This window comes from Acromyrmex echinatior, chromosome 10 (assembly GCF_024713525.1).
Source record: "Acromyrmex echinatior isolate Ae372 chromosome 10, ASM2471352v2, whole genome shotgun sequence".
Lineage (NCBI taxonomy): Eukaryota > Metazoa > Arthropoda > Insecta > Hymenoptera > Formicidae > Acromyrmex > Acromyrmex echinatior.
Window position 1 is genome coordinate 10876536 of NC_141861.1, and position 17697 is coordinate 10894232.

At 36.8% G+C, this 17697-nt stretch overlaps 1 protein-coding gene across 2 annotated transcripts in view; it reads right to left on the reverse strand.

The window, feature by feature from the left end:
- Nucleotides 1-17697, reverse strand: part of LOC105149103 (band 7 protein AGAP004871-like) — a 67990-nt gene that overhangs the window by 12219 nt on the left and 38074 nt on the right. Inside the window, exon 3 of one of the 2 annotated variants that reach the window (XM_087410201.1) lies at nucleotides 1850-17585. The exons of the other annotated variant lie outside the window; for it this stretch is intronic. Coding sequence (XP_087266327.1) covers nucleotides 17550-17585 — 36 coding nt within the window. The 3' untranslated portion in view covers nucleotides 1850-17549. Of the gene's footprint in view, nucleotides 1-1849; nucleotides 17586-17697 lie in introns of those variants that run through there. 2 annotated transcript variants of the gene reach the window in all.

Below are 17697 nucleotides of genomic sequence, written 5' to 3' on the forward strand. Positions count from 1 at the left end.
CGTAAAACAAATTTTCTGCTTTAATATATATTTTACAACTTTCCACGCGCGCACGGAGCGAATTCCATCCCATCTATCTTCTAAAAAGGCGCACGAATAGTTTGTGAATACGCGAAACGAGTTCTACTTCATCTCCTCCCTTATTAAGAAGCATACAACTTTTCATTTAGATCTTGCTTTGCATGGAAAGTCAAACGCCTCTTGGCAGGAGAGGAGATGGGGTGGAACTCGCTTCGAGTGGAAAGTCATATTTCTTTAATCGGTCTATTCCGTATCTTCCTCCCTGCCTAGAGTTATCTGATTTTTCATATAAAGAAAAGAAATATTACTAACTTTGACTGTTAATAACTTTATAACGAATAACGAGCGATGGCTAAAACTTGTTGGAGGTCATTCAGGATCATAACAACATATGGCAAAGTCAAGGTCAATGGAGGAGGGAGATCTTAGAGATCCTAAAAGTAGAGCTCGGCCAATGCCGACTCGATCCATGATTGGCTTTGCTATGTTGTGAAACGGATGTGAGAATGAGAAAAGAGAATATGAAAGTAAGAGAAGCGAATCTTAGAAGAGAATCTTACCAGCTTGCTGTTAAGATTCTCATTGAAATTGGCGTTGATATATTGGCGTACATTTCCAAGATCACGTGATTTCTGGTTTCACAACATCATGCCGGGCCAATCTCTACTTTTAGAATCTCTAAAGTCCCCTATTATAAATAATTATCAGTAACGATAAAAATAACATTAGTAACTCTTCTATTCCCTGCACGCATGTACACAAAAAATTGATTAACAATGGCTAATAAAGGACTTCTCACAACTGTTTGGAATCGATTTGAAATATGTTATTTCATGAAATATGTTATTTAACATAAAACTTTAAGGGACAAGTATTTTTTACACGTTCATGATGAAATACTTCTTTTTAGCTATTGTTAATCAATTTTTTGAGAATGGAAGAGATGTTATTTACTACGCCGCAGAGAATGGAAGAGATGTTATTTACTACGCCGCGCCATTATTACTTGATATATTTTGTCAAAGTTATCCTGAGTAACTTTAAACAGGTTTCAGTCGTCGCTCATTATTCATTAAAAATTTTATATATTAACAAAAAATATTTGAAAAAATAACGTCTTATTTCTGCTATACATAATATTAAAAACTATTCTGTACTTTTCCTTGCGAAATAGCTTTCCATGCGAAGAGAGATCCACCACATCCACCCTGCCCGGAAGCACCCTGCCTGTATGACTTTCCAAAAGCGAGGGTTTCACCCCATCCCCCCCCCCCTGTTTCGATGCGCACGATTTTCAACACAAAGGGAGTTCCACTCCATCTCCTCCCCCCCCCCCTGCCTAGGGGCATATGACTTTTCACGCGAAACGAATTCCTTTTCCTCCCCCCTACCGAAAATCGTCCGATTTTCCACGTGAAACAAGTTTCATTCCACCTCCCTTTTGCCAAGGGGCGTTCAAGACTACGTTTAGGAATTACATCCAGATAACTTTAAGCTATATGATACGTTACGTATATTATAACAAAAATGCACACTAGAATTATCTAGACGTAATTTTTGAATGCAGTTCTACTTTCTACACAAAACGGGTTTCACTTCATTTCTCCCATCTGCCAAGGGATTTTCCAGGCGATGCAAAATCCATCTAACTTTGCCCTTATCTTAAGTAAGAAAGGATATAGAATAGTTTTTAGTATTAGAGGAAAGGCCCCTATTATGAATTCATTTTGGGTAAATGCTAGAAATCTATGGGCAGAATTTAAAAAAGTGATAGGTCACTTTTAAGGACATTTAATAAGATAATGCTATGTAAAACTTATAATTTAAATTTTATTTTTTTTTTAAATTAAAGAAATGTAAAAAGTGAGCAAATCGTAAAGTCAAAAAGTTATGCTCTTATAAGTACGAGATGCTCCGAGAAATTGATAATAAAACGCAAAGTACATCAGTATTATAATTAAAAAACTTTGTTTAATATTTCTAAAATACAAACAAATGAAGTCAATGAGTTGCGCGCGCAAAATGAACATGCGATGAATTGTACCTAGGACGTCTTCAGGTAGTTAAAAACCAAGTATTGCAGAAACAGACATTCGATGTTCGTTCCGATTGTCCTTTTTTTATAAAATAATATTTATTGTAAAATAATATTTATATTATACTTTAGCAATAATTTTTACTATGACATAAGCATAGGTTAATTATTTCATATTAGAAACAGCTTGGGTATCTCATATTACGATTCTACGCCGTACGGTTTTATGAACATCAAATTTATTTTCAGTATTTAAGCAATTCAACATATCTCGTATTTTTCTATTAATACGATCTTACTTTATCACTATATGACAAATTTATTATCAAATATTTACTTGTTAAATATTTGGCAATATTTAATAAGTAAATATTTATTAAATAATAAATAAGGTTTAAAGGCTCATTTCAATGAAACTTGAAGACATCAAATACTAAAACCTTTTTTTTATGACGACTACAAGCATGATTTAATAATGAATCTTACATTAAATAGTTCAATGTAAAAGCAATAAATTCGTGGAATCAATAAATACCGTTTATTAGTTTAGCCGCTGTCTCATATTAGGCGCCTATCTCATAATAGGAAGTCCTATATATTAGATCCTATATATCAGATAAGTCTATATATATCTCCTATATAGTAGAATATAATATAAGAGATTATTTAAAAAAATTTTTTTGTTAATAACTTTTTAATGAATAACGTGCGACAGCTAAAACCTGAAAGTCACTCAGGGTGATGATCCTGATAGTATATCAAGGTCAAAGTTAAGTTTACTGGAGGGTGGTCTTTTATACTATACAAATCTTATCAAATCTTTTACACAAAAATTGTATGGTTTCAAGAATAAAGTTGCAAGAAATTTTTAATTTAACAAAATACCCCCACCGTCCACAGTTTCCTCAAATTTTTTTGATTAAATTAAAAATTTTCTTTCAACAATGTATAATAAAGTTATCAGTAATATACATAGTACAAAAAAATAATCTTTCAAAAAAATAAAGTATATGCATCGTTCAGAAAAAGATTTTATATAAAACGTAGGATTAATCTGTAGCAGTCAGTAAAATGAAATTGAAATACAAAATTACTTATTCTAAAAAAGGAAAAGAATAAAGTATTACATACAAGATAAATAGCAATAAAACTCTCGCACAGGGAGCGGACTAAACTGAGTCGAAAAGTCTTTTAACACTTATTAATTTTCGCAATAGTTAAGATATTAATTACTAAAAATCGCCGAATATTGGTTTTCAATAATCTTTTACTCAAGTACTATCAACTTTATAGAAAAATAGCAAGTGACAAAAATTGTTTATTTTCTTCTCAAAGAGTTTCGCGAATTTTTTCAGAATTTTTTTAGTATCGTATTTTCTCATGTTGGAAAAATGATTGCCAATAAAAAAATACAGTACTAAAAATTTGATAAAAATTCTGAAACAATTCTTAGAGCTCTATAAAAAGAAAATAAATAATTTTTGTCTCTTGCTGGTTTTCTATAAAGTTGATAGTACTTGGATAAAAAATTATTGAAAACCAATATTTTGGTATAAAGATGATCTTTAATTGATATTTTGTTATTAGATGTACAACTTTGCTTTCGCCGTTTTCCTATAAATGGCTTTAGCCATTGGTAAATGGTGGTCGAAATAAATAGATCATAGACGTCATACAATAAACTTGGGCATTTGTCAACATAACCCCATAGAAATATTAGTCGATTTGTGTCATAAAGTTATTCTCGATTGAAAATATCAGTTTACGAGCCAAATTCTCGTCATTTGCGGGAGGTTTTAATTTTCTGCTTCAATATGAAGAAATCTGCGGTTGAGGCTCATCGAATGCTCTCAAATACTTATGGTGAGGTCGCTATTAGTAAAAGAACGTGTCGTGAGTGGTTTCAACGCTTCAAGAACGGTGATTTTGACGTCGAAGACTGGCATAGCAATGGAAGAGAGGTTTTCGAAGATGCAGAATTGAAGGCATTACTTGATCAAGACTCGTGTCAAAATCAAGGAGAATTAGCATGATCATTGGGAGTGATTCAACAAGCCATTTCAAAACGTCTCAAAGTCATGAGAATGATTCAGATGATTCTGGGGACGAAAAATGGGTTCATTACGATAACCCCAAGCGCAGAAAATCATGAGGAGTTCCGGCAGAAGCAAAGTTGTACACCTAATAATTATTGCAAAAATTGCAAAATGGTGTAGGACTTTTTGACTCATCAGTTTAATCCGTTCTATCCCTATACAAGAGTTGTATCGTTACTTGTCAAATATCCTGTATAAGTGCGCTACCTGAACAAAAAACCATTATAAAAAAATTTAAATGGTATGTAATTTTTTTCAAAAAAGAAAAGAATAAGTCGTCGAAGATATAAATTTAAATGATATGTAACTTTTTTAAATATATAAATAAAGAATAGCTGCCGTTATTACAGTAAAAAAGATGGATCAAAAAATTATTCTACCGCGAAAACAAAACTTTAAGTGACATATATCACTAAAATCAAATACAAATTTACTTATTAAAAGAAAACAAAGAAGGCGTCAAATATATGTGCGCTATCCAAACAAAAAGACATTGCACTGTAAAAAGAGTTTAAGTGATATGTACAAAAAAGGATTTCATACACATATACACATATGGATAAGCTGCTCGAACAAAAAACTGTTGTGTCAAATTTAAAAAAAAACTTAAGTAATATATATTATTTGTGCAAAAGACTTACTATCAAAAAGCGCCAAGTTATAGTTCCACAAAAATAGCATTTTCAAAGTGACATGTATATCATTTGTATAAAAGATTTGATATTAATAACTGGCGCCAAGTTTAAAATTCCAAGAAGTATGTACTTTCAAAAATAATATGAAGTGTTTAAGTTGCATTAATTATATGAAACTTTTAAAAAATCCCAACATTTTGTAACTTTTATTTTTAAAAATAGAACTTAACTATGTACCTATATAAAATTTTTCCTGTTCCACGTGTGTAATAACTAAAAAAGGAAGCAGTGTAAAAGGAGGTAGTGTCGCTGCACTTAGCTTAGGATCAAGACACTACTGTATTTCCAGATTTACTCTTCCTTTAAAATGTTATATCACATTTATATTGCGTTATTTTACTTAATCCAAGGATTATCACAAAAAATTAAGAACGTAACAATATAAAATAAAAAATTTTTAATGAAATAAAAAATACTTTACACAAAAAAAACTTGGCGCACGCACGCACACGACGCGACACGACAGGACACGGCATAACACGACACGGCACGACACGCTCATGTACAGTATCTCTTGATAACTACAGGATGTATATGTCCAAGCAATTTATACTGCACGATTTCAATTATGTATAAAAAAATAGTCATTTGTGTACGTACGAATGTGTCTGTGTTATATATACAGACTTCTACATAACAAATCTGCCAACTTTGCCATGTTTGAAGATAGCATTGGGCAGCGCTATATTTCAGTTCCCTCAATCAAACATGTATAAATTATATAGCTAATTACTGCGTAAGTCAAAATTATAATTTACAGGACTTATATTCAGAACCTATTTATAGATCTATATTTATATTATTTTCTATTTTATAGACTTTTGTTTATCACACTAAAAATTATCATTTCTTATTTTTTTCAGAATAAAAGACCACTATGAAATGATATTTGACATTTGTGATAATTTCTGTTATGACTAACGTAGTGTTTTCATATAAATACTCAGACAGGACGCATACATTCGTATATGAGAATTAAATAAGGAAAGCTCAGAATCAGGTTCATCTCTTTCTATCACATTGAGTTAGTAGTCTGTATTCATGTAAGTTATATCAGTGGTTATATCAGAGAGAAACCTGAGAGAGGATATGACAGCCTAAAACCCGTAACCGCAAAATGCTGCAACGCACTGCCCTTTGAAGAAGTGGATGTTAACTACACAACAATATCCTTTTTGCCTCCTGATGGAAATAAATCGCTGCAATAGTTAAAATCTTTATTAATTTAATAGAATTCAGTTATTTTAGCAATTTCAACTATCTATTTCTATCAGAGGAGCACTGCAAAAAGATGTTGTGTAGCAACATCCACTTCTTCAGAGGGCGGTAATGCGCGGCAGCATTTTGCGGTTACAGGTTTCGGGTCGTCATGTCCTCTCTTAGGTTTCTCTGGTTATATACAGGGTATTTCAGAAATAAGATAGGAGCCGCATTGAATTTGTAGAATGAGTCAAGGGGAACAAAAAAGTCTGATATTATTTTAAGATAAAAAGAAAGGAATTCGCGTATCGTGGCTTCACCGCACATTGGCTTAGATGTTTCCTTTTTTAATTCGAAAATTATAGCGAATATCTCAAAATAATATTAGACTTTTTTGTTTCCCTTAATCCATTCGTCCCCAATGCGATTCTTACCTTATTTCTGAGACACCCTGTATGGTTTAATACCTTATGTACAGATTAATATTAGATATATGTATAATATATTAAATTAAGATTTAGTTTTTTTTTTAAATTTGTTTGCGCGTAATACAGAGCTGTAATCCTATAATCTTCATATGAAACAGTATAATTTGTTTTTACTTAGTCTAACATTCAGATTAAATTGCTGATTTTTCTAATTTAGTCGAGCAGCGCCAAGTTCTTTGCATAAAGTAATTTTTATTTCATTAAAAATTTTTTATTTTATGCTGTTACGTTTTTAATTCTTTGTGATAATCCTTGAGTTGAGTAAGATAACGCAATTTTGTGATATAATATTTTAAAGAATGATTAAATCTGGAGACACCGTAGTGTCTCGGCGCTAAGCCAAGCGCAGCGACACTCCTTCTTTTAGTTATTACTACACTTGGCGTGGAACAGGAGAAATTTGATATTGGTACATATATGAGTTCTGTTTTTTTAAATTAAAAGTTATGAAATTTTGGGATTTTTTAAAAGTAGTTTCATATAATTAGTGCAACTTAAATGCTTGATATCATTTTTGAAAGTACATACTTCTTGGAATTTCAAACTTGGAGTCAGTTATTGATATCAAATCTTTTATACAAATGATATACGTGTCACTTTGAAAATGCTATTTTTATGGAATTATAACTTGGCGTTAATTTTTGATAGCAAATCTTTTACAAATAATATGTGCTTTTTTTAATTTGACACAACAGTTTTTTGTTCGAGCAGCTTATTCATATTTGATATCATATTTTTTAAATATTACTTAAATTTTTTTTATGGTACAATGTTTTTTTTTGTTTGTGCAGCGCACACATATATTTGACGTCTTCTTCGTTAATTTGTTTTAAATAAATAATTTTGTATTTTACTGATATATGCCATTTAAATTTTGTTTTTACAGTACAACAATTTTTCGTTCCACCATTCTTTTTACTGTATAACTGTTCTTTGTTCAGACAGCACACCTATATTTACCTTATATTGATGCCTTATATTAGGTACGCAACTAAGTTCTCGCTGTTATTTTGATGAAAATGCAACTTTATTGTGAAAAAATGGTTACAAATGAATCATTGAAAGTATTGCCCATCGCTAGCTATTACTTTTTCCCATCTTTCTGGCAGAGCTCGTATACCATCACGATAAAACTGTTCACTTACTGCTGGAGCCATCTGTTGACAAACAGCGGGAACTTAGTTGCGCACCTAATATTTTTTTCTTTTTTCAGAATAATTAATTTTGTAATTTAATTTAATTTTACTGATGTTATAGATTGCTATACAGATTATCTTATAGGTAATCTTATAGATTTATATAAAATCTTTTTCTGAACGGCGCGTGTACTTGGCGTACTTTTTTTATATTTTCTGAAAAAGTTATTTTTTTACTAATATCACATCTCTTTTTTTAGTATTTATTATAAAACTTTTACTATTAATATTTTAACTTTAATGTAAAGCAAGGAGATAAAAATTTTAGCTAATGTTTCATTATTACTATTACCACTAATATTTAAATTACATATATATATGTATAGAAGGCATTATTACTTTGTATAAATCAAAATTTTTTGTAAAATTTTTTCCATTTCTGACCAAAGATAACCAATTTATAAAAAAAATTTTACGAAAAATTTTATAAAAAAAATTATGGATCGGACCATATGTCTTTTATAGATTTTTGGATGTTAAAAACGATGTCAAACCGAAAAAATTTTCACACATATTTATGTAAAATATATGGTTCTTTCTGCAATTTTAACATTTTTTTTATAAAGAAAGTTAACATTATCTTGAAATTTCGTTCAAAAGTAATGAATGTATTATTCATCTCTTATAAAATATATTTTTTTACTTCAATAGCTGACTTTTTAGTCATGTTATAAGGATTGAATATAGGAGATATTTCGAATATGGGAATTCTAACATCAAAACAACAAAAATGCGCGCGCGTGTGTGCACACGTATAAACGCAGAGAGAGAGAGGGGAGAAGGGAGAGAGAGGAAGAGGGAGGGGTTAAAGAGGGATGTAGGAGAAAGGGAGAAAGGGGGAAAGGGAGATAGGGGGATATAGAGGGGGAGGGGAGCCAGAGAGAGGGAGAAAGAGAGACAGAGAGAGAGGAAGAAAAGGGCGGGATTATCTTATATAGAAGATCTGTATTTGTATATTACAAATTGTATAATTTTTTGAAAAAGAATGTTACGTCCTGCCGTCTGCGTGTACAAAGAAGATTTTTCTTTTTTTCAACTTCTCTCATTCCACGCTTACTTTTACATTTTCTTTTTACTTTTACATTTGACTTAGTTTCCATTTTAAATATTTTAGTTAAACATTTTGCGAGCTAAAACTTATTCGAATAATAATATTGCTCTTTATTACGCCGGTTTGGCGTGACACGTACATCAGTTGGCGTGAGCTAAGTAAAATACTCGTGAAGTGCTGCGTGCCGATGTCAACCCTGTTGCAAATTCTTACAAGAAAAATTCTTGTGAGATCTTTCAAAAAAATTTTCACATACAAATTTCAGACAGAAACATATAAGAATATATCGCATACGATACCTATAGGTAAATTAAGAACCTTGTATAAATCTTACATCCATGAATCTTATGCGTAGATTACGTGAATTTTGCGCGCATGTAACGTGAATCTTGCAAGAATATTATATAACTGGAGTATCATTATAAAACTGTTACAAGAATACTATTAAAATTTTTTGTGATTTATTGCTTATATCCTAGTAAATAAAATGGAATAAAATGGGACAAGTAAGAAGTTGAATAGGATTTAAAAGAATTCATTTTAGCTAAAAATTAATTCTTTTTACACAAATTGAATAACAGCTTCTCGATTAAATCAAACTTAATTTGGGAAAAGAGCATAAAAAGCCTATGTCAGTTATCATAACAAAATTATAATTTATCAATATATTAAGACAATGATAATATACGTGATAATATTTCGATCTTTTATTTAGTCATTTTCAGTATTCTATAATAATTAAATAAATAATAAAATTATTTTTTAATTTTTCTTAATCTTTTTTATTTCACATATACAATTGAGTTTCTGTTCATTAATTTACTGGAATAATCGATACCTTTATTACTTTGGAGCGATGTAAAAAAATATTTCTTAAGAGTATCTTATTAGGCTAAATTAGCAATTAAAATCTTTTTATTGCAATATAAATCGTCGTGTACAATTCATGCCAGATTTCTGCACCAATTTGAAAGATAAATTATTTTGTAACTATATATTTTTTAAGACTGATACATGATCTTTCATGTAGCACTTAGGAATCATACATAATTAATATTCTTGGCTAATCCTGCAAAGAAATTATTTTTTAAGAGTTTCTTATAAGGTTAAAGCAAAATCTTTTCATTGCTATACAAATCATCGTGTACGATTTATGATTCTTGTATCATCTTGGAAAATAAACTATTCCGTAACTGTCTCTTAAGACTGATAAATGATCTTTCATGAAACATTTCAGAATCATATTAGTACCATATTCTTAGATGATCCTGTAAAGATGCTATTTTTTTAAAAGTTTCTTATAAGGCTAAGGCGAGATTTTTTTCATTGCGATAGATGTCCATGTACAATTCGTTTCAGATTCCTAAGATCATTAAAGATTACTGGTGAGATTCATAAACAAATTATATAAGATTCTTATACAATCATGTATGTTCATTTAGTAATCCTGATTGATCACATACAACTTTTTTAAGATCTGATACAAAAAAAACTTACAAGAATTTTCAACAGAGTAACAACGAGACGCCGAGAAGAAATAACTCCGCCCGGAGGTAAGGAAATCGTTCCCACATACCGAGTCTTTATCGCATTACTATCTTACGTAAAAATCAGCAAAAAATTTAATTTTATTGAAGCGTTTCAACTCTTGTAATGACTCGAAATAAACATCGGTTATTACGCACCAATCAAATTATTGTTTTTTATTTATCGTAATTACTATAAGTAAACGCAAACTAGTCGTGTTTCGTACAATGCGTCTCACATGCGCCGACCAATCAGGAACCGGAGAAGGAGCGGCTCGGACCAGGGAGACTTAAGAAATAAATTAATATAGTTAATAGTTTAATAAGTTAACTTTAAAATCTTATTAATTAACAAGAAATTGATTTGATCTTTCGAATCTGTATGAAATTTGTTGCTTCCGTGCCAAATTTCTTAGCATGACTGATATTTCAATGAGAAAATTCTATGCAAATTTGACACGTAGTCTTAATGGAAAATCGAGTCCCCTCTTCCTTCCTCTCGAGCGCTACCGATTTACTCCTATTATAAACATGAAAATTCAAGCGAAGCGATCATTTTTAATTCAGTTGAATCTCTGTCCGGATCGAGACATACTAAGAGCCGAAAAATTTGGAATATCTTGAACAATAATATAATATTATACAATAAGAGAATTATATATAAAAATTGACAGCCAAAGACGAGCGAATGATAAGATGTATTAGTACAACTTTGCTTCCGTCGTTTTTTTTCCGAAATTCGAGGCTTTATTATAAAAAACTCGTTATACATTTATGATTCAAAGTATTGTCCATCACTGCCCACAATTTTCTCCCATCTTTCGGGCAGCGTACGAATCCCGCGTCGAAAAAAACTAGTCATCTTTTGAGGCGATCCACGAATCGATCCAATTTTTTACTTCTTCATAAGACCGGAAGTGCTGGTCAGTCAGGCCGTGTACCATTGATCGAAACAAGTGATAGTCAGAGGGAGCAACGTCTGGAGAATACTATATGGCGGATGGAGTAGGACTTCCCATTTCAATGTTTCCAAGTATGTCTTGACCACTAGGGTCAAGCATTGTCATGCTGCAAAATCACTTTATCGTGTCTCTCGTTGTATTGCGGCCGTTTGTACTTTTTTTTCTTTCAATGCTCGGCATCAATTGCGTTCGATACTGATCGCCTGTGATTGTTTCAGTCGGTTTTAACAGCTCATAATGCACTACGCCGAGCTGGTCCCACCAAATACAGAGCATGACCTTGGAGCCGTGAATATTCGGTTTGGCCGTCGACGTGGAAACATGGCCGGGAACTCCCCATGATTTTCTGAGTTTGGGATTATCATAATGAACTCATTTTTCGTCCTCATAATGCGATGCAGAAATCCCTTCCGTCTTTGCCTTTCAAGCAGCTGTTCACAAGCAAAATACAAGCCGTTCAACATCTCTTGGCTCCAACTCGTACGACAATTTCCTTGCTTCTAAATCATTCCCATGATTTTGAGGCGTTTTGAAATGGCTTGTTGAGTCACTCTCAATGATCGTGCCAATTCTTCTTGATTTTGACACGAGTCTTGATCAAGTAATGCCTCTAATTCTGCATCTTCGAAAACCTTCTCTCTTCCACCACTTGACGCCGGTCTTCGACGTCAAGATCACCGTTCTTGAAGCGTTGAAAACACTCACGACACGTTCTTTCACTAATAGCGGTTCACTCACCATAAGTATTTGAGAGCATTCGATGAGCCTCACCCGCAGATTTCTTCATATTGAAGCAGAAAATTAAAACCTCCCGCAAAGAGAATTTGGCTCGTAAACTAACATTTTCAATCGAGAATAACTTTATGATGCAGACACAAATCGATTAATGTTTCTATGGGGTTATGTTGACAGATGCCTAAGTTTATGACGTCTATGATCTATTTATTTCGACCACCACTTACCGCTAAAGCTATCTATAGGAAAACGGCGGAAGTAAAGTTGTACATCTAATAATATAATTAAAATAATTTTAATGCTCGATTTACATTAATCTAGCAAAACTAGTTTCGACTTTACTGAGTCTTCTTCAGTCACAAGTACACATGTTACATTAATAGTCAATTAATCTTAAAAGTTTTACATAATGAAAATTCGGAATATGTCAATAAACTAGTATTCATTCGGTTAAAACATTCTCTCGATGTTGCAAGAGTTTAATATGGGGCCACATCTGATAATTTATATTAATCTAAATTTAAAAATAAAGTACAATTAATGTGATAATAAATTTAGAATTAAATTACAATTTATGGAATCTATACATCCGGAAGGATGACAAAGCAACTTACATGTGAAACTTATGCTTCTGATCTTAATGGCAGTCGTGTACGAAATGGCAAAAGAGATATGATCTGATATTAAATGACATTCAATTCAACAATAAAACTTGACAATATAAACATTTAATAAATTATCACTGATCCTATCAAAGATATTGGAATAAGATTCATTTAAAAGTGCTATGTCTTCTTTGGTTAATTAATCCCATTATTCTGTGCTTTGATATGGATAATTTTAGATATTAATCTCTTGAAATAGTTACTTTCTCTATCTAGAATTTTTACGTCATTCAAATGTGTGATTATGCTATACCATACGACTAGTAATAACAGAATGCTTACTTATATCTTGATTCGTATTCTTTTTATCATCACTCTTGTTTTCAATTGCTTCTTCGTTTAACTCACGTAAGAAGCATCGCAATCTTTATAATTAATCTTGTAAACGACATTATTATTGCAATCATCCGGATCTCTATTCTTATGTCCCTTTATGACGTTATTAAGTTTATTCAGACATTTATACCCAGTCATAAATTCATTCCTATCAATTGTAGCTGAGGCTACAATTTCTGAAGCTCTTTTGATATAAGGAAAGAATATGATTCGCCTCTCTCCAATGTCACCGTGTCGCGTCACAGGAATTTTATTAAGTTTTTATTAAGTTTTGTTGTAATTAAATATTTTAATCTATTGTCTATTTTTTTTTAAATTGATTATATTCCATAGGATAACCATTATTTAATAATGTATCTAATACTACTCCCGTGAGGGGTACTTGTCGTAGTGCGGGAGCTCACCCCGGGCGTCTCCCGGTCCGTGGCTGCCGTCAGCATGTGCTGATAGCGGTTACTGGATATGACTGCTCGGGGTGCCAATAGTGCCCTGTACGGACCTCTTCATTATTAGGAGAGGTTTGTACATCGGGTCCGGCACCCCAAGGGGGTTCTTCAGTCATGAGGTGCCCCTGGGAGACTCACATTCTTCGGAATGGGTCTCCAGCGTGCCGGTAGAGGTTGACGATCCTGACTTCAATCGCTGTGGCACGACAGCGTTAGGGGAAATTTCTATTCCCTGCCTGTGCGGGTGTGGATATCGATCCCCACTGCGCCTGGGCTCCTTCCCTCTTTCTCTGTGGGGATGGGATGGTTCTCTCGGGGGCTCAGGCGCGGAATGTGTCGAGAGGGTGCTTTCGCAAGGCGGGTCGGCCCGTATGTTGGGTGCTCCTGGCTGTGGGCTGGCCTCCGGGGGAAAGGCGAGGGAATATCCTAGCTGGCGGAGTCACTGTGGGCCGTGAGTAAAATGTCTACTCAAATGTTTTACAAATTCACAAACATCGCGGACGAAGGATGCCCCTTAAAGAGTGTCGAGGCCCGACAACGGGCGAAGCAGAGGATGGTGGAATCCCTTGGAAGGCGCGTCCTAGCCCTGTTTGCAGCAAGATCGGAGCTCGCGCCGAGACTGCCGCCTCGGAGGGTGCTCTGTCGAGGCATGCGGTCTGCGACCGCATCGGCGGTCTCGTCAGGGTCCCTCAGAGACGAAAGCCGGAAGGGCCGTAAACGAACGGTCGACCTTGTGATCTCCTCGTCGAATTCCGAGGGGAAGACCTCTAAGAGAGCGAGAGGAAGGCCGGCTCTGAACCCCGAGCACGTGGGGAAGTTCGAGGCCAGAGGCCGAGGCCAGGGCTAAGAGGCCAAAGCCCGCCAGCTCCGAAGGGACCACCGGGTCATTATTGATCCCGAGATGGTGCCCGCCTCCGCGTCCGCGAAGAGGGCCAGAGAGAAGGCCGTCGAGCTCGACGAGAAACCGCTGGGTGCCATAGCTGCCGTGGCAACACGGGCACTATCGTCAAAGCAATGGAAAAGTAAGGGCAATATTATTAATACATAAGGGCGATATTGTGAGAGACCTGTGGGTGGCTTACACTAAGCTGTCCGCGGCCCTCAGCTCGGTCGTTGCGAGGGCGAGCGGAGAGACGGCCTGGTGGCGGCACCGACCGCTCTGGAGCGGAAGCCTGGGTGGAGGAGAAACGAAGGCTCAATCAAGAGTTGGTGCTCCTCCGCTCTAGGAACACGCTCCTTGAGCGCGAGAAAGAGAGGGAGAGATCACCTGCTGGACAGCGGTGTCGGAGCGGGATAGGGCATCGGCTCTCGAGTGGGACGCAACCATAGAGTGATCGAGTCTAAAGAGCTCGACCGGTGCCCGTAGCCCCGTAAGAACACGAGGGTGGTTCGCAGAGGGGGGCCGCTCCTAAGCAGGGGGAGGAGCCGCACGCCTGCGTCATGGTCACGGAGGAGGACTTGAGGGCATCGTGTTTCAGGCCTCCACTGCAGGGGGTTGCGAAGCAATTCAATCCCTTAGTGGCGGCGGCGGACAGAGTCGCATTCGCCGGCAGAAAATCCTCAGCGAGGAAGAAGAAGGAGAAGGCCGACGAGGATCGGAGAATCGAAAGAATCCTCCTACCCTGCCTCTTGCGGTAGATGGGGGTGGCCCGACGATGGCCCCAAAAGAGGCAACCTAAAAGGGATGAGCGACTACCTGCCAAACAAGGCGGCCCACCTTCTGCCCAATCGGCGAAGGGAGGGGCCGCTGTTAAGGTCGGCCCCAAGACGAAGGAGGCACGTCCAACCTGCCTTTTTCCACTGCGAGGAAGAACTTGTCGCCTCTCCCCCGCGACTCAGGGCCCCTTACCAGCCGGGTAGGAGGAGGACGACAATGAGGCGACCTGGGCACAAATCATCTCTAGGACGGCCTAGAGGACGGCCGCTAAGGCGAGAATGGTCGAGGCTCCGGCGCCGCTCGCCGTTGCCGATGTCGAGATAGCCGCCGTGCCGGGAACACCCTCGTCCCCGGTACTGAGTAAAGGCGCGACGGCGGCCGCTGATGATTATATCGAGAGTATGGACATTGGGGTGGGCGAGGAACAAGGAACCGAATAATGTCCTGCGCCCTCGCCTAGACCAATCTCAACCACTCGGCCGGGGCACAAAGCATGCTCATGCAGTGCCTCGCCGAGTGGGGGGGAGGGCTAGCCATCACCGCTAACCCCTATCGCATCCCGGACAGCCACCCCAATTGGGCAGGGAACTCTCTGGGTTGGGTGGCCTGCCTGCACGCACGCGACACTCCGCCGATGATCTCCATATCGGCGGAGGAGGGGTTTATTCTAGAGGGGGGGCCCATCGATGTTGCTGGGTGCTACTTCCCTTCTCGCCTAGGCAGGAGGGAGTTTGAGGACGCCCTGGAGTCTCTGGGGGAGCATATTCGCAGACACTCCCCCAGGCCGGTCTTGGTGGAAGGGGACTTCAATGCCCACTCGGTAGAGTCCACCGACTCCAGGGGGGACAGCACTCTGCAGTGGGCGGCGGGACTCGGCCTCGTCCTTTTGAGGCCGGATCAGCACTTTCGTGGGGCCACGGGGGGAGTCCATCGTCGATCTGACGTGGGCGACCCCCGCGGCGGAGTCATCAGATGGCGCGTGGACGCTGGCTTCCTCTATGAAGTTCGATCACCAGGTCATCGGGATGGAGCTGGTGTCCGCGCCCGCGAAGGTGCGGAGACGCCGCCGCGAAAAACAAGAGCGTCGATAGGCCCTCAAGAAGAACCACGGCGCCCTCGAGGTGATCTCCTTTTCTCCACCTGGCCGGAACGTAACCCGGACATCACGGTGGAGGGGGAGGCCAATTGGCTCGGAGACGTCATGTCGCGCGCGTGCGACGCGTCGATGCCTTACTGCTGACCGATGTAGGAAGGCGGCCTACTAGTGGTCCGAGGAACTGGCCAAACTGCCGAATAATATCTCTTATCAGAAACAATATCTCTTTACTTTCCAACACAATTTTTTACAATTTACCATTCCCCGTAGCTTGTCAATTTTTCAAATATTTAGATCAAATTAACAGTTTTCATTTTTCAATACCCAATCCAATTTCGAGAGAATTGATATTGCGACATTTTTGATGAGACTCCTCCTTTAGACTTTTTACGGGAAAAATGGTTTATCAACCTGAGCGACATTGACGTTCCCTTAGAGGTTCGTTACCTTTTGCAACTTGGCGAAAAATTCGGGCTTCCAATCAACAAATACAACAAAGACAGTACCTTAATTGAATTCATCAAACATGTAGAAAATAATATCACTGGTCGTTCCAATAATATCATCAATTTTGTCAGGAATAATTCCCTTCCAATTCTCAATAGATTCTACAATAATTTTCCTTCTCTTACATCCACTGGCAAACTAATTTTGGACTGGTTACGCCACTACCAAGAGGTATTTATTAATGACCATCCTAATATACTCATTACAAACGCCGATAAGAGTAACGTCACTGTTGCTTTGGACAAGGACGCCTATGTATCGAGAATGGAGGAGATTCTCTTAGACACGAGTACTTATGTCTTCGTTAATAAAGATCCAAGTAAAAAATTAACTCGAGACTTACGCACTTTTTTGGTGGAGGCGGGATCAATTTATTGACGAACTAACATACCATAGACTGCTTACATCTGATGGTGTTATACCTAGAGCTTACGGTCTGACTAAAATACATAAGGAGGGTTACCCATTGAGAGTGATTGTTTCTTGTATCAAGTCCATTATATAATTTTTCTCTTTTTTTACACAATTTAATTAGTGACAGTATTCCAAAAGCTCCCAGTTACATTAGAGACAATTTCCATTTAGTTGAGCATTTAAATGGCTCTGTTTTTGATCCTAATTATGTTTTGGCTTCGTTGGATGTAATATCCCTTTTTACTAATATTCCTGTTGAGCTAGCATTAAATAGCATCGATAGGAGATGGGTTTACATCTCGGCGAAGACAAACATATCAAAATGAGTTCATTATTGCTGTCAGATTCATTTTAAATTCTACCTTTTTTACTTTTAACAATAGAACTTACAGACAGGTGTTTGGCACTCCGATGGGTTCACCGTTATCTCCGATAATCGCTGACATTGTAATGCAAGATCTAGAAGAAATAGCAGTAAAAAAATTGTCAGCACAACCTTTGTTCTATTTTGTTAGATATGTAGACGATATTTTGCTCGCGCTTCTATCTGATACTGTTAATGACGCTTTGA